General features: G+C 46.9%; 1 protein-coding gene across 1 annotated transcript in view; it reads right to left on the bottom strand.

Moving 5' to 3' along the window:
• Positions 1 to 24,465, bottom strand: part of LOC138296315 (amine sulfotransferase-like) — a 532,156-nt gene that overhangs the window by 205,782 nt on the left and 301,909 nt on the right. The window contains exon 6 of the mRNA XM_069235348.1: positions 18,858 to 19,035. Coding sequence (XP_069091449.1) covers positions 18,858 to 19,035 — 178 coding nt within the window. The remainder of the gene's footprint in view (positions 1 to 18,857; positions 19,036 to 24,465) is intronic.

Genomic DNA, 24,465 nt, shown 5'->3' with positions numbered 1-24,465 from the left:
GAACTCTCCTCATACTGACCCTTGTCTATTCTAAATACAGAGTATAAAATCTTAAGTAAACTCATAGCCCGTAGGTTGCTCCCTCTGCTCACACGCCTATTGCATATAGACCAATTCGGTTTTGTCCCTTGGCACAGCACTGTATATGCCAGTTCTTTAGTGTGACAAAATCGGTATTCAAGATCTACCCACAGACGGGTTGTATATTCCTAGATGTGCGCCAAGCTTTTGATATTCTGGGATGGGATTTTATGTTGGCAGCCTTTGCCAAATATGGTGTTCCCCAGGTTTACACCCAATGTTTAGATCTCCTCTATACATGACTCACAGTGAGAGCCAAAACTTGTACCCTTTTTTCACAATCATACATTGTACATTGGGGGACCAGACAGGGTTGCCCTTTGTTGCCCCTACTGTTTGTGTTGGAGATCGAACCTATAGCACATCAATAGAGCTCTCCAAGGTGGGGCATCTCTATAGGCTGTATGATATATTCTCTGTATACGGATGATATAATACTTTACATTAGAGACCTCCACATGGGACTGGATGAGATCACCCAAATATTGGGTACTTTTGGTAGATTGTCTGGCTTACACATTAATGTGGATAAACCATGTGCTTTTTTCTTTTCCCAATCATCGGCACATCCCAAACTGTGATTTGGCAAGTCGAGTCTCCAGGTTGCACCCTCCACCTTTAGATAGTTGGGAGTACAGATATATCGAGAACTTGCACATCTATTAGATGGGAACCTGATCCGTTTAGTTGCCTTAAAACGCATATCACTTTCTGGGCTACTTTACCGCTGTCTATCGCAGGTCGCCTGTCCATTGCTAAGATAGTTATGCTGCCAAGGTTACTACATTTCTTCATAAATCTCCCAGTAATAACACCCGCCTGGGTGTTTCGAATGTTTAACAGCATGCTGGTGGACTTGGCCTGGGGATCGGGTGCCGTAGAATTGGACTCTCAAGGCTGCAGTTGCCATCGGATGGTGGTAGAGAAGGGGCCTTAGATTTCAAGCCATATTTTATGGTGGGACAACTGCAGTGGCTATCTTCCTGGCTCGCTGGGCATAATTTATCGGAGATAGGGTACATGTCGGTGCACCTCACCATGGGCCGACTGTATAGTCTACTATGTCCAGGTGGGGAGTGGCCTCGAAAAATGCACATGCTACTGCACGTATCCCTAACGTATTGGAAAGTGGCTCAAAATATACTGCTCACATACTTCCTTATGCATCAAATGTTCTGTTAAGGGGATTACCCACGGCTTCAGGGATATTAACATCATGATGACTCGCTGCTTGGGAAGATGGAACTGAATTGACACTATGCTCACTGTTTCACAGTGGTGCTTTGATGCCACAGGCAAACTTTGTGCATATGCATGATGTTAGAAATGGGGTTTCTGGTTGGCTAGGGTATGCACCTCAGCCAGGCAGAACTTACCCACTCTAGTCAGGGCAAGGGAGTTACACGTCCAAGATAACCCCTGCTCACCCCCTTGGTAGCTTGGCACGAGCAGTCAGGCTTAACCCGGAGGCAATGCGTAAAGCGTTTGCACGACACACACATACATGCAACGCAATATCCCCACCACACAGGAAACACAACACCAGATTATATGAAAATATACTGTATTGTACACAACGTCATTATTAGACCAACATCACATAACAGTACTATCCTGCTACCTTAGCAGTTGTCAGAACGTTACACATTAGTTACTCTGCAAACTAGCAGTAGTCACACATAACACACAGGTTACTCAGTATTCTGCAACATAAGCAGTAGTCAGGAAACACGTTATCACATTAGCACACTTGTCATAAGAATATCATAAAACGCCCATAGTAGGAACATTAGAAAACCTATGGCAAGTTATGAAAACATATTAGCAAGTCATGCCCATAAAAGGAACAGGTGCACACATATGTAAAAGCATCATAGTACAGGCAGGTAATATAACACAATTAAGAAAGTCTGTAGAAAGAACTTTAAATCATAATTATATTTGTCCATTTAAAAGTACCTGGGAATGATGAAGAGGCACTTCCAGTGCCTAAAACAAATAATGGGGCCCCCGGCGCTCTTCTGCGCAAAACGGGGGCCTCCCTGATCATGGCAGACCGAGAGGGGCGGCACGCACCCTCTCTGACTTCTTGACGGGCCCCTTCTGGGACCTGTGATCAGTGGGGCCCCCCCCCTGGACCTCCACCGGCCCTCCTGAGGGGGGCCCAGGTCGCCCAATAAGTTTAAAGGGTGGAGGGGGCGATCGCGCCCCTAGGGCAGTGACCGGGGAGAAGGGAACTCCCGTTCCTCCCCGTGTCCTGCGTGCCAGGGGGCAGCCACCCTTGTCCGTGGTGCGGCTGCCCCAAAAGGAAGTATCAGAGGCAGGGACCTCCGTTGAGGTCCCTCGCCGGCTTCCTGCGGCAGCTGCACCCGGTCTGGTGCACGGACCGCTCCCCTGCCGTCCCTCGTCCACGAGGGAGGCAGTTTTGGAAGCTGGTGCCGGCGTGTGCCCCGGGGGCGCTCCGTAGAGCGCGCGTCCCCCGGGAGCACGACAGGAGCGGCCCTGCTCCTCTTTGTAACTCCGGCAAGTGCCCCGGGGGCACAATGAGCAGCGCGGTCCTTGCGACCGTTCTCGATGCGGCGCCCGGGCCGCTGCGGTGATTCTGCACCACACAAAAGTGCTGGAGAGGGCGCAAAGGTCCTCCCCTAAGCCCGGGTTGCGGCGGTGATGTTTACCCAGCAACCAAGCGCTGTAGGAAGGCGCAACGGTCTTCCTTTACGCCCGGGTTGCGGCGGTGATTTCCTTTCGGCATGAAGGAGCGCGTTTTCAGCTCCAAGAAGAGGCGCTTTCCCAAGCGCAGATTTTGGGCAAACCTTTGAAACACTACTTGTGTTTCCGGATCAATGCAGGGGTCAGGGGCACTGCACCCTGCCCCTGGGGAGCAGAGTCCCTAGAACAGGGCCACAGATGAAGGGCCCAACAACAGGCCAGCACAAAGGGGGGTGCAGGCTAGGTGCAAGTCCTTCTCAGCCACCAGGCAGGTTACAGGTCAGCACAGCATCAGCAGTCCATGGCGGTTCCTGGTGAGTCCTTCCAGTAGTCTGTGTCCAGTTCCAGGTAAGTTCAAAACGTCTCCAAATTGTGGGGAAAATTCCCCTGTACTTATAGTCAGTTCTTACAGTGTTTTACAGTGGTAGGGAGAGGAGGTTCCAGCCAGTTACAACTGGTTCTGGGAGTGCCCCCTCTCTCCTTTCAGCACAGGCTCCAAACATCAGTGGGGGGTTAACGACCCTATTGTGTGAGGCCAGGGCACAGTCTTTACAAATGCAGGTGTGCCCCGCCTCTCCCTTCTCTCAGCCCAGGAAGACTATTCAGTATGTAGATGCACCTCTGTGACACCTCCACCCTCCCTGTGTACAGGCTGTCTGAAAAGTATGCACAAAGCCCCAACTGTCACTCTGCCCAGACGTGGATTGGAGTCAAGCTGCAAAACACCAGAATCATAAGCACAGATAAATGCGCACTTTCTAGAAGTGGCATTTCTGTGGTAGTAATAAAAAATACACCCACACCAGTAAGCAGTATTTATTATCACCATCACAACCATACCAAACACGCCTACACTACCCCTCATAAATCAGACAATACCCCTTGCACATAAGGCTGGACATTTCTAATGCAATCCTATGAGAAGGCAGCACTCACAGCAGTGAGACACCAAGTTAGGCTGTTTGTCACTACTAGGACAGGCCATGCAATATGGCACATGTCCTGCCTTTCTACATACATGGCACCCTGCCCATAGGGCTAGCTAGGGCGTACTTTAGGGGTGACTTACATGTAGTAAAAGGGGAGTTCTGGGCCTGGCAAGTAAATTTAGATGCCAGGTCCCTGTGGCAGAAAACTGCGCACACAGGCCCTGCGCTAGCAGGCCTGAGACAGGTTTGAAAGTCTACTTCAGTGGGTGGCGCAAGAAGCGCTGCAGGCCCACTAGTAGTATTTAATTTACAGGCCCTGGGTATAGAGATACCACTGTACAAGGGACTTATAGGTAAATTAAATATGCCAATTAGGTATAAGCCAATCATACCAACTTTAGATGGGAGAGCACCTGCACTTTAGTACTGGTCAGCAGTGATAAAGTGCTCAGAGTCCTAGAGCCAACAGCGAGAGGTCAGAAAAATCAGGAGGAAGGAGGCAAAAAGACTAGGGATGACCATGCGTATGGCCAAAAGTCCAACACAACCCCCTACCAGCCAAAAGCCAGGGGAGAACAATCAATACCTTGATGTACTTCCCTGATTGGGGCGATAGAACAAGGACCCAGGCCCACAACAGCAGGGGCATGTTCCAGTTCTACGCCTTCCTGACTCCACTGAGATCTCTCTGTCAATGCGTCCCAGGCAGCCTAGACCAACCCACGGGGATTCTCTAGCTGCCAATGGCCAGAACCAGGCCCCAGGCCATCTAGGAGCCTCTGGTCTCTGAAACCATAATGAGTGGGGGGCGGTAGCCCCAGGTGCAGAGCAACCTGTCTCCACTCCATTTCCGATCAGTTCAGGGGCTCTACCCTGCCACTGATCCACCAACCTAGGGTCCGCACTCATAGGTTCTACAGGGGCTAGAGGCGAGGCTCTCCTCCTTCTACCCCTCCTTCTAGGATCCTGCCCTCCTCTCCTAGGAGGGGTATCACCAGAATCCACACTTGCCAGGGTGCTGGGTACAGCAGCCCTGCACAACTTTCTCGCCAGCCCAGGATCACTACCTGGCGACTGACCACCCAACCTAGGGACGACACCCTTGGGTTGCACCGGGGTCCGGGGCGGGCTTCCCCCTCCCTGAACCCCACTTCCAGAGTCCTGCGTCTCCCGACCTCGGGAGAAGCCACCAGAAGTTTCACACGGGGGGGTGAGCACACTAACCGCCCCCCCAACCAGATCAGAGTTTACCCCCTGACCCTGTCTATCTAGTCCAGGGACGACACCCTTAGACTGGTCCATTGCCCAGCGAACCAGGACTTTCTTGGGAGCACACCTACCCCCTACCAGATCAGAGCTTACCCCCTGAATCCGGCAATCCAACCCAGAGTCACTACCCTGGGGTTGAACCACTGCCTGGCGCACCAGGACTTCCTGGGGGGCACACCTACCCCCCACCAGGGAAACACTTTCCCCAAGGGCCACACAAGAGTCTGGCTGGTGCAGGTCTCCTGACCTCTGCCCATCTGACAGAGTCTGGATTCCCCCCAGCCCAGAAATGGTCTCACCAAGGTCATTCCTGGGGGGCTCTGCTCTCTGAGCTAACCCCTGACCCTCCAGGTTCTCCACTGGGGCCCGCAGCCCCCTCTCAACCCTATGCCTGCATTTCCGCCTCCTCCGCTGTAGAGCGAGACTACCAGACACCAGGACCGGCGGAACGCTATCACCAGCCACCCGCCTAACTCCTAATGACAAAATGGGATCCTTCTGAACAGCTGGCCCTACGGCACAAGTTAGGCTCACCTCCTGGCGTTCACTCATGGAACCTTCAGGGGCCTGGGGCGGTATCTTGGGCACCTTGGGCCTCAGCCCAGCCCCATTCCCTCTCCTCAGAGACGGGACATGGGGTCCCTCACCCATCCCAGTCCACTGGGACCTACCTGGGACACTCCATTCCTTTCCCACCACACCTTGTTGGGAAACACCTAGACCACTCTCATTAGGAACACCCCCTAATCCCACACCAGACCCTCTGGTACGCAACCAGAAGTCTGCCTCCTTTGCGAGCTCCCTGGGGTCAGAGAGCTCACACACTGACAAGTGTTGGCGTAACTCTGAAAAACAACAACGAAACAGGTGCTCTCTGAGAATCAGATTAAACAGCCCTTCAAAATTGTTTACTGTGCTATCCTTCACCCATCCATCTAGTGCAATGCAGCAATCCTCCACAAACTCCTCCCAAGACTGGTGGGACAGTTTCTTACCAACCCTAAACCTTTTTCTGTATTCCTCAGGGGAAAAACCATACTTCACAATCAGTGCGTTCTTTACAGCGGAGTACCCCTCCCTGTCACTCTCTTCTAGAGTCAGTAGGGCATCCCTCCCCTCCTCAGGAATAAAACTCCCTAGGCCAGTTCCCCAATCCTTCTCAGGGATCCTGCGCTCTACCAGAGCCCTCTCATATTCCTTTAACCACTGACGTATGTCACCCCCCCTCTTGGAACCTAGGTACCAGATCTATGGGTATGTGAGGAACATCTTTGCTACAGCACTGTACATTGCTGCCACCACTGGACTCCACCTGCAACGCTGGTGAGTCCAGAACCTTCAGACTGCGCTCTAGAGCGAGTCTTTCTCTGGCAAAGGCCCTCTCTGCCTCTGCCATTCTCTCCTGTACTAAGGCCTTCTCTACCTCAGCACTTCTCTCCTCAACAGCTAGGCGCGCTAACTGCAACTTCAGGTCCCTCTCTTCCCGCCTATCTCTTAGCTCATCAGGCGTCAAGGAATGAGAGGTAGCCCTGCTTCTTACACTGGACCCAGCAAGGGACTCCCTATCACTGGGGCCTTCCCTGTCAACTGGCGTCTCCAACCGGTCATTCTCACCCTCCTGATCAGTCTCTCTACCACTCTCTAGGGATGAGGTCTGGGAGCCCTCCCATTGGGAACCCTCGCTACACTCAGGATCCTCTGGGTACCCCCTACGCACACTCCCTCCCTGGGTAAATGTCACAAACCTTTCAAAGAAATTCAGAGATCTCCTGAGGTCCCCTTCTACAGGCAGCCCTCTCTCTCTACAGAACCCCTCTAATTCCCCCTGCGTGTAAAACGGCAGGTCCTCTAAATCAAAGGTAAGCGCCATCTTGAAAAGGTACCAATAACTCAACTGTGACAATCACAATACCCAAGCGTGAGAACTGAAAACAGGAAAAATGACCAAAGAGAGAAAGTTAAGAGAAGCCAAACATGTGATGGTCTAAACGTAATCCTTGTAGTGAAATAATGAGTCACAATGGTATTGTGCAAGCGCAAGTCCTATCCTCACCGCTGACTTCCAATGTTAGAAATGGGGTTTCTGGTTGGCTAGGGTATGCACCTCAGCCACGCAGAACTTACCCACTCTAGTCAGGGCAAGTGAGTTACACGTCCAAGATAACCCCTGCTCACCCCCTTGGTAGCTTGGCACGAGCAGTCAGGCTTAACCCGGAGGCAATGCGTAAAGCGTTTGCACAACACACACATACATGCAACGCAATATCCCCACCACACAGGAAACACAACACCAGATTATATGAAAATATACTGTATTGTACACAACGTCATTATTAGACCAACATCACATAACAGTACTATCCTGCTACCTTAGCAGTTGTCAGAACGTTACACATTAGTTACTCTGCAAACTAGCAGTAGTCACACATAACACACAGGTTACTCAGTATTCTGCAACATAAGCAGTAGTCAGGAAACACGTTATCACATTAGCACACTTGTCATAAGAATATCATAAAACGCCCATAGTAGGAACATTAGAAAACCTATGGCAAGTTAGGAAAACATATTAGCAAGTCATGCCCATAAAAGGAACATGTGCACACATATGTAAAAGCATCATAGTACAGGCAGGTAATATAACACAATTAAGAAAGTCTGTAGAAAGAACTTTAAATCATAATTATATTTGTCCATTTAAAAGTACCTGGGAATGATGAAGAGGCACTTCCAGTGCCTAAAACAAATAATGGGGCCCCCGGCGCTCTTCTGCGCAAAACGGGGGCCTCCCTGATCATGGCAGACCGAGAGGGGCGGCACGCACCCTCTCTGACTTCTTGACGGGCCCCTTCTGGGACCCGTGATCAGTGGGGCCCCCCCCCTGGACCTCCACCGGCCCTCCTGAGGGGGGCCCAGGTCACCCAATAAGTTTAAAGGGTGGAGGGGGCGATCGCGCCCCTAGGGCAGTGACCGGGGAGAAGGGAACTCCCGTTCCTCCCCGTCTCCTGCGTGCCAGGGGGCAGCCGCCCTTGTCCGCGGTGCGGCTGCCCCAAAAGGAAGTATCAGAGGCAGGGACCTCCGTTGAGGTCCCTCGCCGGCTTCCTGCGGCAGCTGCACCCGGTCTGGTGCACGGACCGCTCCCCTGCCGTCCCTCGTCCACGAGGGAGGCAGTTTTGGAAGCTGGTGCCGGCGTGTGCCCCGGGGGCACTCCGTAGAGCGCGCGTCCCCCGGGAGCACGACAGGAGCGGCCCTGCTCCTCTTTGTAACTCCGGCAAGTGCCCCGGGGGCACAATGAGCAGCGCGGTCCTTGCGACCGTTTTCGATGCGGCGCCCGGGCCGCGGCGGTGATTCTACACCACACAAAAGTGCTGGAGAGGGCGCAAAGGTCCTCCCCTAAGCCCGGGTTGCGGCGGTGATGTTTACCCAGCAACCAAGCGCTGTAGGAAGGCGCAACGGTCTTCCTTTACGCCCGGGTTGCGGCGGTGATTTCCTTTCGGCATGAAGGAGCGCGTTTTCAGCTCCAAGAAGAGGCGCTTTCCCAAGCGCAGATTTTGGGCAAACCTTTGAAACACTACTTGTGTTTCCGGATCAATGCAGGGGTCAGGGGCACTGCACCCTGCCCCTGGGGAGCAGAGTCCCTAGAACAGGACCACAGATGGAGGGCCCAACAACAGGCCAGCACAAAGGGGGGTTCAGGCTAGGTGCAAGTCCTTCTCAGCCACCAGGCAGGTTACAGGTCAGCACAGCATCAGCAGTCCATGGCGATTCCTGGTGAGTCCTTCTAGTAGTCTGTGTCCAGTTCCAGGTAAGTTCAAAACGTCTCCAAATTGTGGGGAAAATTCCCCTGTACTTATAGTCAGTTCTTACAGTGTTTTACAGTGGTAGGGAGAGGAGGTTCCAGCCAGTTACAACTGGTTCTGGGAGTGCCCCCTCTCTCCTTTCAGCACAGGCTCCAAACATCAGTGGGGGGTTAACGACCCTATTGTGTGAGGCCAGGGCACAGTCTTTACAAATGCAGGTGTGCCCCGCCTCTCCCTTCTCTCAGCCCAGGAAGACTATTCAGTATGTAGATGCACCTCTGTGACACCTCCACCCTCCCTGTGTACAGGCTGTCTGAAAAGTATGCACAAAGCCCCAACTGTCACTCTGCCCAGACGTGGATTGGAGTCAAGCTGCAAAACACCAGAATCATAAGCACAGATAAATGCGCACTTTCTAGAAGTGGCATTTCTGTGGTAGTAATAAAAAATACACCCACACCAGTAAGCAGTATTTATTATCACCATCACAACCATACCAAACACGCCTACACTACCCCTCATAAATCAGACAATACCCCTTACACATAAGGCAGGGCATTTCTAATGCAATCCTATGAGAAGTCAGCACTCACAGCAGTGAGACACCAAGTTAGGCTGTTTGTCACTACTAGGACAGGCCATGCAATATGGCACATGTCCTGCCTTTCTACATACATGGCACCCTGCCCATAGGGCTAGCTAGGGCGTACTTTAGGGGTGACTTACATGTAGTAAAAGGGGAGTTCTGGGTCTGGCAAGTAAATTTAGATGCCAGGTCCCTGTGGCAGAAAACTGCGCACACAGGCCCTGCGCTAGCAGGCCTGAGACAGGTTTGAAAGTCTACTTCAGTGGGTGGCGCAAGAAGCGCTGCAGGCCCACTAGTAGTATTTAATTTACAGGCCCTGGGTATAGAGATACCACTGTACAAGGGACTTATAGGTAAATTAAATATGCCAATTAGGTATAAGCCAATCATACCAACTTTAGATGGGAGAGCACCTGCACTTTAGCACTGGTCAGCAGTGATAAAGTGCTCAGAGTCCTAGAGCCAACAGCGAGAGGTCAGAAAAACCAGGAGGAAGGAGGCAAAAAGACTAGGGATGACCATGCGTATGGCCAAAAGTCCAACACATGACCTCCCTTCTTTTCTCTTCCTAGCATATGCAAGTATTGTTCGTTAAATGCAAAAGCATTTGCCCCATATGGATGTGAACCACCTACAAACAAACCACTCCAGGCTCTACACGTCATGAGAAATGGTAGACAACTGGTCCGTTGGATATATCATAGGATTAAGGCTCATTCTGTGGCATCCATTCAGACACTAAAACATAGATGGAAAGACGCTCTGAATCTTAATCTCTGAGTAAGACTGTTCCCAAATAATTGAATATACTAAATGTGTCTCATGTAATGCACAATTCAAACTCATACAACTATATTGCACAGGGCGCACTTAACACCACATAGGATCAACCCAATATTTACCATCAACACAATGGTATGCCCCGCTGTAAGAATCTCAATGTTGGTTTATTTTATATGATATGTCCTTGCACCATGTTTGCCCCCAACTGGTCAGATGTGGCTGCGGTTCTGATTGAGTTAATGGATATCCCCCAATGGAACGCCCTTGCACAATGCCTTTTGGGCTTACACCCTAGTCCCTAGGGATCTAACGTGGCACTAAGATTTGCTAATATGGCCCTATTGCTAGCAAAACAATTGTTAACTAGAAATTGAAAATCCCCGAGAGCTCCCCAGTTGTCCATATGGAGGGAGAAGGTGGAGCGCTGGGGTCTAGCTGAGAGTGCTTCCCTATGCTGGGAGAAATACAGGAGCCTTCGCAAACAGCCTATTTTTATGGCATGGAAGGCACTATTGGAGGCCTTTAAGGCATATGACTCAGACCCAGAGACAGAAAGTTGAATACCGTCCCTGATACAACTCTGTTATTGGTTCACTTTGCCCACGCTCCAAGCCCCCCCTTTATGTTTATTCACTTATCTGATCCATTTAGACCTCCTGAATACGTCTCTTCACAGTATGATTACACACAAATGTACTCCTTCAGGTGACAAGTTTGCTCAAGCTACTAGGGGGAGGGAATGTTATAGGTTCAGATACTGATACATATGGATGATTGCATTACAATCTGCATCTACATTCAGCACTCTGTTAAATGACAAAAATATCACACATGTACTGTAAATGATAATGATTTATTTATGTGAATGGATTCTAATTGTGCAAAAATGTTTCGGAGAAAGAAAACCTAATAACATTTGTGTTAAAAAAAAGTGTCCATGTATTGCCCTTTCCAAGCTCAAATGCCCGAAATGTGAGGGAGGTATGATTCCCTGATTTCAAGTTCTATCACTCTTCTTTTTTGATTTGACAATTTTATGCTCTGAATAATAATTTCCAAGACTCTCATACTCCACAACGGATTACATTTGAACAATCTTTATTGATTGAGTTTTCCTTTAAAGATATTATTCTTATGTCTAACTGTACTTTTATAGCTAAGAATCCAATTGTAAAATACTCACATCAGGTATTACGTATGTTACTTTGTGCTAATCTAGATGTTCAAAAATGTTTTTTCTTCTTTAATTTGGTTAAGTAAATTTATTAAGTTTTGTCACAAATCTTTTTACTTCAAAGACTGGAAGGACAAGGAGTTTTTGTTTGCTCATCAATTTGTGACTGACAACTCTATTGTTCATTTTACACACTTACAAACACAATATCGATTACTTGGTTCTTTTTTTAATGAATACAAGTTGCTTTCCTCCTCTTCTCATTCTTTTTTCCACCCACCACTTACATCCTACCTCATTTGTACCTCTACCTGTAATACCTCTAGATATGATTCATCATGACTCCATCCCTAAAGCCCCTCCAACATACAAGGTAATAATGTCGCCTAATACTGTTAGAACTAAATGTTTCCTTGAATTAATACGAGAAGCTGATTTAGCTATTTCCTGTACAATTCTGGGACACTGTTGGAAATTGCCCTTTTTGCAGGGCCTTCCCTAAACGTTTTGCTTCCTTACTCCTAGTTTTCCTGACCTGTTCTTGTTGGCTTTAGGACTCTTGGCACTTTACCAGTGCTAAAGTGTATATGCTCTCTATGTAAATTGTATTGTTGATTGGTTTATCCATGATTTGCATGTATGATTTACTGGTAAGTCCCTACAAAAGTGCATTAGAGGTGCCCAGGGCCTGTAAATCAAATGCTACAAGTTTGTCTGCAGCACTAATTGTGCCACCCACATGAGTAGCCGTGTAAACGTGTCTCAGACTTGCCACTGCAGTGTCTGTGTGTGCAGTTTTGCACTGCAATTCGACTTGTAAAGTGTACCCACTTGCCAGGCCTAAACCTTCTCTTTTCATACATGTAAGGCACCCCTAAGGTAGGCCCAGGTAGCCCCATGGGCAGGGTGCAGTGTATGTTACAGTTGAGACATGTACATGTCCTAACAGTGAAATGCTGCTAAATTCAGTTTTCACTCTTGCAAGGCCTATCTCACTCATAGGTTAAAATGGGGGCTGCCTTTAACAATAATTAATAAAGTGTAGATTCCCTTCAAGAGCAGATTGAAATGTGGAGTTTGGGGTCTCTGAACTCAACATTTAAAAATAAATGTTTTAGTAAAGCTGGTTTTTAGATTGTTAGTTTGAAAATGCCACTTTTAGAAAGTAGGTATTTTCTTGCTTAAACTATTCTGTGACTCTGCCTGATTGGGGATTGCCTGCCTGGGTCAGTTTGACAGTTTGGCTATTTGTGAATCCCCTCTAGACAGTGAGCAAAAGGGAGTTGGGGTGTAGCGTGTATATCCTGATGAGCCATCTGTGCTGGAGTGGAGGGAAGAGTTGTCACTTACACCTGAATAGGATGTGCCTGCCCTCTCAAAATGCAGTCTCCAACCCCCTGGTATGTGTCTGGGGCCTGGCCTGGGCAAGGCAGGATCTTGTGAACAGCAGAGACTTTCCTTTGAAGTAGGCCTACTTCAAAAGCAGAAAGGGGTATAAGCATTGGACCCAAAACCCCTGAAAATTAGATTTCTTCAAGATCACTTCTGAAACCAAGAGGAACTTCTAGCGAGGAGAAGAGCTGAAGAGCTAAGGAGGAGTGCTGCCCCTGCCTGTGACTGTGCTTTGTTGGGCTATCCTGGAAATGCTGCATCTGCCTGTGAAAGGGGACAAAGACTGGACTTTATGGCATATTCCTGCTTGTGAAGAATCACCAAGGGCTTGAACTGAGCTTGCCTCCTGTTTTGAAGTCTCAGGGTCATCAAAGACTTCCACCGCCAGCACCTGGACTCTCTGTTGACACTCCTGCCCTGCCAAGTGGTGCCCTATCCAGTCCCTGGGCCCTTGAAAGGTGAAGTTGGCAAAACAAGAGCTGAAAATCGACGCACAGAACACCATGCAGGGACATTTTTGACACACCATCTGCAATGCAGCTGATAAACAACGGGCCGTCGGCTTCGTGGCTAAAATCAACCCTCCTCCTGCATTGCAGCTAGAAGATGCGGCTAGAGAAACGACATGCAACACCCACTTGCGGCTGCTGATAATGATGAAACCCTATACTGCGCTGTTTTCTAACACTGTGCAACCAGATTTTCCACGCATCATCCCTGGGCGCAAAGTCAACCCGACTGTGCGTGGATTCAAGTGCCCTGTCCAGCAAATCCACGCATCATTCTCTTGGAGGGAGAAAAAACGCATCGCCGACCCAACTGGAGAAGAAACGATGCACGGCCTCCCTTGCGAGGAAGGATTTGACGCATCACTACCCTTTTCCGACACATGCTTGCCTGTGCGACTTTATTTTTGATGTTTACCAGGTACTTTGTGCAAAACCATTGTTTCCATTGTTTTCTATGGAGTAGCACTCTTATTCTTTTGAAAATTAATATCTTGACTTGTGTAAGCTGGATTTTTGTCATTTTGGTCTTGTTTGATTTAGATAAATAGTGCCTATTGCTCTAAACTGTTTTGGTGTCCGTTTTGTAGTGTTTTCACTGTATTACTGTGTGTGTTGGTACAAATACTTTACACATTGCTTCTGAAGTTAAGTTTGCCTGCTCGTGCCAAGCTTCCACGGGGGTAAGCGAGGGTTAACAGAGTGTGATTCTCCTTTACCCTGACTAGAGCGAGAGCCCTTGCTTGGACAGGGGGTAACCTGACTGCTAACCAAAGACCTCATTTCTAATAGACACAATTTGGCTTAAAATATTTACTACTTCTAAAGTAGTTCACATTACACAGTCACTGTTTTTTTTACAATAGAGCTCTTATTACACCAGAACACAATTTCTATTGTTGATTTATCTGATTCTCCAGTATTTCGGGAACGTTCTACATGAAATGCTTCTCTAATATATATGTTATATAAATGTTCTCCTGTGAAACCTTTTGGATCTCAATTTGGTCTCAGTGTTTATGGATTTTCCATTGTAATGTACCACTAACTTTGCAAAATGTTTTCTTAAGGCTATTTATCTCCTAGCATTAAGCATTTCTCTCCCAAACCTCTACTACTTGATCTCTTCATTGCACTGGCTATTAAAGTTATACTTTCTTGCTAGAATTTTTTTTCTAAATTATCTGTATTAAAAAGGAGGAGTTTCATATGTGATGAACATATACATGCTGTAACTTCATTAACAGTAAATCAGAAGAATAAATCTGATATATATTGGTTCATTCATTTTCTCACTTTGCACTCACTAATATCTTAATATATTTATTTTCTTTCTTCTCCCTTCCTTTCTCTTAATCTGTCTCCTCTTTATACCCTTCTACTCATTTTTTTTACTTTCTCTCATTGTCTTTCTTTTCTTTTCTTATATCAAATGATATACCTACTAATTGCATATATTTTGTCCTGTACTAGCAGTGCTCTATTTTATTAATTCTGTTAGAGTGGTTACCTATTATGTTTTGTGCTGCTTATATTTTCAATAAACATCGTTTAACAAAAAACATATATATAGATATAATAAGTGATAGTGGTTCCCTTATAAGCTACATTTGGCAAAATTACTACCAAATGATGCCTGCTGGAGGCGCAAAGGGAGTTTGTGACCTATATCATATACTGTGGTCCCGCTCCCACCTTGCCCCACATTGGTGTGCTATATGGAAGATGCTCAAAAATACTAACTCTGTCACCAAAGTTTCTGCCAATATAGTCCTTCTCCATGTCTCTACAGTTGTTTGAGACATGACCTCTAATTGGCTGAGATAGATGTTGACAGCCTCATGATTGCTAAGATATGTCCATTGTTACATTGGCGTTCATCACAGATACCTACATACTAAGGGCCTGATTCAGACCTTGGCGGGCGGCCGAGGCCGCCCGCCAAGGTCCCGCCGACAAATGACAGCACCGCGGTCAAAAGACCGCGGCGGCCATTCATACATTTCCGCTGGGCGCTCTCCAAAAGAGCGCCCGCCGGCCCAGCGGAAATGCCCCTGCAACGAGGATGCCGGCTCCGAATGGAGCCGGCGGAGTTGCAGGGGTGCGACGGGTGCAGTGGCACCCGTCGCGTATTTCAGTGTCTGCATAGCAGACACTGAAATACTTTGTGGGGCCCTCTTACGGGGGCCCCTGCAGTGCCCATGCCATTGGCATGGGCACTGCAGGGGCCCCCAGGGGCCCCGCGGCACCCCCTACCGCCATCCTGTTCCTGGCGGGAGACCCGCCAGGAACAGGATGGCGGTAGGGGGTGTCAGAATCCCCATGGCATGGGGGAGTCTGCAGGGCAGCGGGAAACCGGCGGGAGACCGCTGGTTTCCCGCATCTGACCGCGGCCGAACCGCCGCGGTCAGAATGCCCTGCGGGGCACCGCCGGTCTGTCGGCGGTGCTCCCGCCGACCCTGGCCCCGGCGGTCAGAGACCGCCGGGGTCAGAATGACCCCCTAAGAGTTGTTGATTTAATTATATCAGCTGGTCACATATAAGAGGTGTTTTCATAGCATCCAGGGTCAAATGCAAATATTTGACAACGTATGGGACCTTTTCTATGTCTTACCCTAGTATAAGGACAGATACTACCCTCCATGCATCTGTTGGGATTAGACAGAGAGTATATCATTAGTTCTAAAGACATATTGGGTGTTTCTGGGTAGTGGGCTAGGCAGATTGGACAGGGGATATGCATTGATTATCATTTAGATTTCATGCATTGGCGGCCTCCTCTTTGTTCGGTCGATGTCTGTGGGGGCAAACAGGGATATGGTATGATCTGGAATGGAAGGGCTACTTAATGTTTACTGGCAATTTTTAGAGATGATAGTAAGCTCATGCTGCATTATGTTTCCTTCACTGATTATTATAATTTTTTTTTTTTGCCATGACCAGTACAGCATGTACATACACTTCTTTGTTGTACATTGTGATGGAATTGTATATGTTTATATGAAAAAAACAATAAGGAAATGTACAAAAAAGAAAATGCTTCCTTTAATATGATTCAAATAGGAACTGATATCACAGGAAAATACCCTACTTCATCTTGGATTGAAAAACTCGAATAACATTCTATATTCAGACCAGCAACATGGGAAGCTCAGCACATAAGGCTTGTCAAGGCCTACTTTCTGAAAATGATGTAATTTGTTTGGTGATCAAAGAAGCCCAAGTTTGGCATCTTTTGCTCAGAGCTGAATTCCTAAGCCCTGCCACCACCTGATTTTGCAGGCAAGCTGTGGAACACCCCTGCTAGTGACTATAAGTGCTCTGAAGGCAGAGTTGTCAAGGGAGCTGGGATATTTAACGATGCTCTGAGTGCAGCTTCTAAATACACGGAAACCAGCAGCTCATGGTGTGCTGCTTCCTCTTCTCAACTCATGTAGCCTCCGGTAAGTTCTGTGCAAGTCTTTTGGCACAGCTATGCAACTTAGATTCAAGAGGTACCAAAGAATGTTAAAATGAAGAAAAAACACATTACAATTCCCAAACCAATTTAGAAAACTAAAAGAAATGTGACAAGCAAATTTACACAAAATAATATCAAGGGTACTGGAGACATGGTATTTTTAGGTTTAAATGATAAAAGCACTAACAAATTACAAAGCGTCACTGGAAGTAGGTGTTTATGTTTAACTGAGACCTTGGTAGGGCTTCAGGTGGGCTGTGATGAAGTGTGATCAGGTATGAGTTATAGGTTGCACTGGTTACCTTGGGATGCAGGGGTCATTTACAGCTGTGCATCTGCAATAAACTCTTTGTTCCACTGTACTGCCAGTTCCCTTACTTCATTGCTTTTGCCCCATTTATAAGTAGGGAAACTACTGGGTTTCCACTTGTCATGGTAGTCCATTCACCACAGGTAATCATGGGTCATATAGTTTACCAAGTCAAATCAAATCAAATCAATATAAGCTGATTGGCTACATAGCATACACTACATAGCAGGAAACGTCCTAAACAACGTGGCCTTAGCCACCCAGATGTTTACCACACTAGTGGAACAACGCTTGCCTAAACCACAAATGCCTTTTTCTCTGCCTTAACCAAGCATGTCTAAATCATGCATATGTGTGGTTAAAGACAGAGAGCGGGCTAGTGGTATGGAGATAAGAGCAGGAAGGATTGGGAGAGGACGCAGTGAAGTAAGTGGGGCTGGGGCAGGTTTGGGGTAGTTTTTAGGGGTGGGGTGGATTTAGGGCTTAGGGTGGGTGTGAGAGTCAGGGTAGTTTATTTTTTAGGGCTCACGGAATAGTGTATTTGTTAGGCCTTATCTGAGTAGTTTATTTTTAGGGGCAGGGTCGGGTAGTTTATTTTTCAGAGGTAGGGAAGTTTTAGGAAAGGGCAGTAGAAGGGCAAAGAGGAGAGGAGGAAGGATTGGGAGAGGACGCAGTGAGGTAAGTGGATCTGGGGCAGGGTTTGTGCGTAGTTTTTAGTGGTGGGGTAGATTTAGGGCTAGGGTGAGTGGGGGGCTGGGGTAGTTTATTCTTTAGGGGTGGGGCAGGGGTGGGGGCTTGGGATAGTTAATTTTTTAGTGCTGAGGGTGGGTGGGGTTGGGATAGTTTAGTTATTAGGGGTGGCAGAAGGTTTTAGGGGTTAGGGTGGGTGGGGGTGTCAGGGTAGTTTATTTTTTAGAGGAAGGTTTCAGGAAGAGTGGTAGAAGGGTGGAAAGTAGAAGAAAAAGGATCGGAAGAGGACACAGTGAAGTAAGTGGGGCTGTGGAAGGGTTTGGGTGGTAGTTTTTAGCAGTGGGGTGGATTTAGGGCTTGAAGGTAATTTATTTTTTAGGGGTAGGGGTTGGGGTGGTTTCTTCTTTAGGGCTTAGGGTGGGGGGAAAGGGTAGTTTAGTTATTAGGGTTCAGGGAGGATTTAGGGCTCAGGGTGAGTGGGGGGTTGGGTAGTCTTTTATATAAACAGGGGCCAGGGTTTTTTTTTTAAGGGTTGGGGTAGTATGAGTCTCAGAGGGGGTTGGAGTTGGGGTAGTTTTTTAGGTTAAGAGGGCGTTGATAACACAACCACGAAATGCAGTTTCCACATATCCCTTTAACTAAGCATACTTTTAAAACAAAATTTGTTGTGAAGGCATGCGTGGTAAGGGCATTCTTGAAAAAGAAGCGGTCGTAGTTCAAACCACATTGTGAAGGCATGCATGGTTAAGGCATGCATGGTTGTGTCATACAACCCTAAATAGCAGTCTCACAGTGCAAAAAATTTAAATGACAGCAAATTCTGACCAAAAAAGGTCAGCAAAACTCTGGGAGGCCACACAGAAAAGCACAATTGCTACATAAATTAAATATATAATAAAATAAATAATAAGTTTTATATAATTTCAATAGTTGTTTTAAAAATCTAAGAAGAATCCCAGTTAAGAAATGTGATGCTATTTTTATTGCTATCTTGGTCCTATCTAATTAAATAGATCAAAATAACTCCCAAGACAGGGCAACTGACTCTAAAACTGAGAAAGGGAAAAACCAGATGAGAATGGGCTTTTTTTATGTGATATCCTAGTGTAAAATTCCAAGTGGATCATTTGATCAAATTAATAATTTCCAACAATTGTTTGATCATTACCTTTGCGAAGGAACGTCAATGGTTTAGCGGTTCCCGTCTGCTCAAGTGTTTCGTAATTTGCCGTCTCATCTTTCTTCATGTTCTTAAAAGTTGCTCGTTCCACAATGGTGTCCACTGTTTGGTCATCCATGCCCTTTCCAACAAAGCTGCATATCTTCAGTACAGCACCTCTCAGATCCTGAAATGAACACAATCTGGTTACTATATCATGAGCTTAAAAAAATCTAACTGCTCTTCTTGAATATTACACTGAGAACAACTCTGATATTAATTATGTCCATGTTTGGCTGACTCAACAGTGCCCCGAGCAGAAACAGGACTTCTTACTTGGCAGGTCCACAACTAATATGATGAGCTGTTAAACTGAAATCAGTCACCTGCAGGAACTACTGTTTGTAGCCTTAAAAATTGTAAATAGCAATTTGTTAAAATAGACATACTTTAGAAACTGTGTACACCTGAAGATTTGGGCAAGTACCACAATTTGTTACTGACTAGGGCTCCAAAATGACACCCATTACTGGACAATAGTAAAATAATTGTCAATTAAGTCATTGGGGGGCTTATTTATAACCCACCCTGCACCACCGAAATGTCAGTTTTAGTGATGGTCCGGCCGCATGCACTGCAGTGCCATATCTATAAGGCCACGTAAAGCCACCCTGTGTGGCTTTTAATGGCCTTGTAGATATGGACTGAGGCAATGCAGCTCAAGTCACTGCGTTGCCTCACCCTGCGACATGGCTGTGGACATTACGGTAGGTGTTCTCCCATAACACCCATGGCATTTGACACATTCCCAGATTCATGAGATTTCGTAAACTTGGGAATGCATCAAAAGCATACACACCCAATAAGAGGCGTAAGACATGCACATTGAGGGGAAATATATTTATTTCTCCCAATTTTTCCTTTTTATCTGTGTTCTGCATTCTACAGGATCTTAAAATTCAACCTTAAGGGTACCCAAATTGAACTTTTGTTGATGAAATGTTTCTCAGTATACCCTCTGCAGCTATGTTGACCCTCCCTATTTCCTAAAGTGTTTCAATGGTTGTTTATGAATTGGAAAATGATGGCCTCAATTCAGGGGAAAGAATAAAATAGGATTTCCTGTGAACTGTAAAGAATGTAGATGAGATATATCAAATTTATCACTTGTGGTGGTAAGTTTAGAAAATAATACCCAGTTTAAACATTTTTCAGTTAGCATGAGTAGGGCACCATCAGCTTTCATGGAAAACTATTCATATTTGTGTTCTTTCAAATGTTCAGGATGCTCTTTTCTTTGTAGCTTTCCAAGGTTGCTTGCCAATGTACTGTGTATGTCATTTACTAGCTGAACAAACCCTTGCATTGCTGTTACATAAAATGTATACTTGTTTCCTTAATTAGTTATGCATAACCTAAACATTGAAATGTAATAGAAGTTGGTGTCTCTATAAGTATCATAGTTACTAGAATATCGACTGGATTATGTGCTTGCAACATTGCTAGTTGTTTCTGAGCATTCTAACTGAGCAGACTCTGCTCTAGACTGGTTATTTGTTTATACTAAGAACATTTTGCACTTGCTTAAAGAGTAATCTGTATTTCAGAAGTATACTTTTATTGTTTTAGAATGTTCTTATTTCTAATTACCTATCCAATTACGATTTTCCTTTCTGTAATTTTATTTTGGAAGAAGCCAATAAAGTTCTAATCTGGAATCCTGCCTCACACAGTTTGTTTCCAAGCCTTGGATTAAGTCTTAAGAAGACTCACTAACTCTTACAAAAACTCAGGCAGATCTTGCACCTTGACCCTCTTAATTAGTTAATTAGAATGTTGACATTTGTTTACAAGTTGTTTTTGTGCAATCTCACTGAGGTACCATTACATAAATACATAAGTTCCAAAGACAAAGTAATGTTGAATAGGAAAAGTTGAAAAGGATCACAAAAACGTGTTCCAGAAAGTTGCTGAAATCACTCAAGATCCACATAGGGACAAATCCAGGTCCCCGCTCAAACTGTCTTTGCTAGTGGGGACCCCACACCCAGATGATGCTGAACCAGGGATGCTAGTGGGGACCCAAGATTCAGATGACTACCATGCGCATCATGCACATTATGAGCTTTCTCTTTCTCCTGCTACATGGTTGCTTTTAAGCCTCCATCATCCAACTCAGCCCTTACTACCCCACTTTCCCATCCTCCCCAACCATGCCTGCCTTCCCCAACTTTCATTATCTTTCATTTACCTGTCATCAGTTTACTATTCCTAGCACCTAAAAGCTTCCTGGCTCTTCCTGAATTGATACCGCCCCTGTGGACTACCACTACCCCGGCCCTATGGAGAAGCTGCCAGCTCCCAGAAACACCCAGGAAGTCCCACGGCCCTTGGCTCCCAGACACCACACTATCCCAGATACCCCTCCCCAACCTCCCCAACTCTACTTCTCTTGGTCCCTTTCAACTCCTCTCCCCAAACATGCTAAGTGTGCATACCAGTGCAGTCGATGTGCTGATCCCCACCAGTCATGCTGCCACCAGTGCTACCCATGGCACACTTGCACTGATCCTCTCCCTCACCCCAACACCTACCTTCGCCACTGACACTCCAAGGGTCAGGGAGCCAATGCTACTGCTATTCATGTAGTTATTTTTCGTATGCCTATCTCACTCTCTTCTCTCAATTGGCACTGTTATTTCATATCCAAAACGCATCACTTGCCGGTATTTTGTTCTATGAGGAATTATTGAAGCCGTTTCACTATGGTTTGGCACTGTGGCTGTGCGGCCCTGTGCTGCATTTTGAAATTTGATATTTAATGTTTCTTCTGGGTTTTTTTACCTTGTGCCATGAGGGCCCAAACATCCCACTCCCTCCCCCTTCCTTCTCCCCAATGAACAAGGTACACATTCTCAAGGCTCTCACCTGTCTGAACCCAGTGGCTCACCGTTACACCGCACTGGGAGCCTGCATGCTCCCTGCCTTCCAGGTATAGTGCCTCTCACTGACACATGATTTTCTCCTTTGCTCCTGATCCCCCCTCCTCCTCCTGCAGTCTCCTCCACCAGTCCTGTACGGATCCCCCAATGTGACCTGTGGGCCACGTTGCACTGTATGACACCTGCTGGTGAGGTACCCTCTGTTCTGCCACAATTTAGGAGTCCTTCCGACGAGTGGTTGTAACCTTATTTCCATCTTCATAAAGTGCTGCACAACCCCCCCCCCCAACCGACCAACCCTCCCCCTACCTCTTTCATCTCTCCAGGGTCCCTTATTATTACAAAATGCTCAATGAAAAATGCTTTTTGACACCCCATTACTGAGTACTACATGGAGAACTGAAGTTCAGTAACATCTGCACAAACTCTGTGGACAGGAGCCAAGGCCACTCTTCATGGTCAGACTATGCACAATGCAGCTCTTGCAAACAAATGGCAGAGGGAATGGCAGGCCATCTTAGAGACATAAATTAAATCCAAATCACAGGCTTTTGTGAGTTATCCCACAATACTCCCCAGGCAGCAGTCAGAGGCCACAAAGGCAGAACTCAACCACCTGTACACTTCCAAGGCAGAATACATTCTCTACATACTGTCTGCATGGCACTATAAACAAGGGGAAAAAGTCAACAGAATTATAGTTGCTTATAGTTGCTCAAATTAAACAGCAGGAGATGACTGCTGTTATCCCGGCCATCCATACTCGTGCGGGTGATCTGTTCCCAAGCCCCAAGAAATAGCCTCTGAATGTGCGACATATTGCCTGGCCCTGTAAAGTTCCGAGACTAGCAGAGACCATGAAAGGGAGGACCACTTCTTCGCTACTCTTGGACTGCTGTACCTCAACACTAATGGAAGGGCTCTGCTGGAAGGAGAAATCTCCAAAGAGGAGAATATTCAGGTGATCTCCCCTGACCTCCCCTACAATATGGCACTGGGAGAGGATGGTTTAAGTGGAGAACTTTATAAATTACTAAAGCCAGACATACTGGACTCCCCGTACAATTCATACAATGAGGCAGAACTGACTGGCTGCCTCTCGGCCCTCTCCAACAAAGCACTAACTGCTGTCCTCCCCAAACCTGGCACCCTTGATTTTGCAGCAGTTACCTCCATATCCCTTTTAAATGTGGATATTAAAATCTTGGCCAGTATACTAGCCTCTCAGCTTAAATGTGTTATCCTAACCTAATACATCAAGACCACGTAGGCTTTGTGCATGGCTGCACATCTCACAACCATTTGTACTCCCTAGGTCACCTCCTCTGGTACAATAAAGACTTGCTGTAAGAGGCCCTCATCCTTTCGCTCACTGCTGAAAAGGCATTTGACAGGATTGAGTAGTTCTATTCAATATACTTCAGAGGTTGAGATTGGGTGAAGATTCAATGCCAAAGTTGAATGACTACAACACTCCGACGGCTCAGGTCAACTGCAGAGGTTTTGTATTTGATCCCTTCCCTATTTATCAGGGTATCCACTAAGGGTGCCCTTAATTGCCTCTATTATTTATTCTAGCAATGGAACTTCTAGGGCCTTCAAAAGGCATCACAATTCCATATAAAGTGTGCCCACACCTGCTGGCTGCTCAATGATCTTATTGTATGCAGATGACATGTTATTAACACTTATAAGCCTCAGCCGCTTTCATCCCACCCTCATGTTTTTCGTAGCAGAGTTTGCCTCAATATCAGGCTATAAGATATACTGGATGGGGGCGTGGCCAACAAGATGTCCGCCTAGGCGCTTTTTCCAGTGCTCTCACCAGCCCATGAAAAAATCCTGGGACATCGTTGAAAATCCTGCCTGTTCCGAAACTGGAATCTGAAGCACAGGTTTTGGAAAACACAAGGACAGAGAGTATCCCACAAACATCTGCACCTCAGTGAGCTGCGGGCCGCAGTGTTCAGATAGTGCCCACTCCATGCGAGCATGGCCTGACAATATCATACCTGCTGAAATGCTGTCTGGCACGCTTTTGTGATGATGAATTGAAGACAGAGGTGCAAAGAAGGTTAGGGCAGACTGCTGTGGACTCCCCATCCTGGATCTTGCTCATGAGGCTCCTGAGCAGAAAAGATTGTACCTGACAAAACCCTGGCAGGTGGGCTCTTGTGGCACTGAAGTGAAGACAGAGGTGTGGAGCAGACTGGAGCCAAATGCTGCGGTCCCCCCGACCTGGATCTTGATCCTGAGGCTCCCGGGTGCTTGTGACAGCTGCAACTTGTATCTGTTGCGGGTGGGGGGCTGCTGATGCTCCCTCCTTTGACCCAGTGAGCACAATGCTGGCATTCAACATCTGCAGGGGCCATGTGGTCATCACAGTGCACAGAGAACTGGACGTACAAACAGACCTATGGTGCACACTTCAAATCCTGGAGCTAAAGGTGAGGAGGGTGGTAGGGCAGCAGTAACTGCCTCAATGTGGGCATCGGTCAAACCACGACACAGAGGCACACAGACGAGGACAGCTTGGGGAGGTAGAGGTGCGCTAGAGCTGGGGATCCTTGCTGCATAACACACCTTCAAAACTGCCTGAAAACCATAGGGACACCAAATAACATTCCCAGCATATACTACACAGCATATACCTTTGTTACATTGTGCTAGAAATG

Source organism: Pleurodeles waltl, chromosome 5 (assembly GCF_031143425.1).
Source record: "Pleurodeles waltl isolate 20211129_DDA chromosome 5, aPleWal1.hap1.20221129, whole genome shotgun sequence".
NCBI lineage: Eukaryota > Metazoa > Chordata > Amphibia > Caudata > Salamandridae > Pleurodeles > Pleurodeles waltl.
Note: the sequence above shows the minus strand (reverse complement) of the source record. Positions and strands in the feature narration are given on the sequence as shown.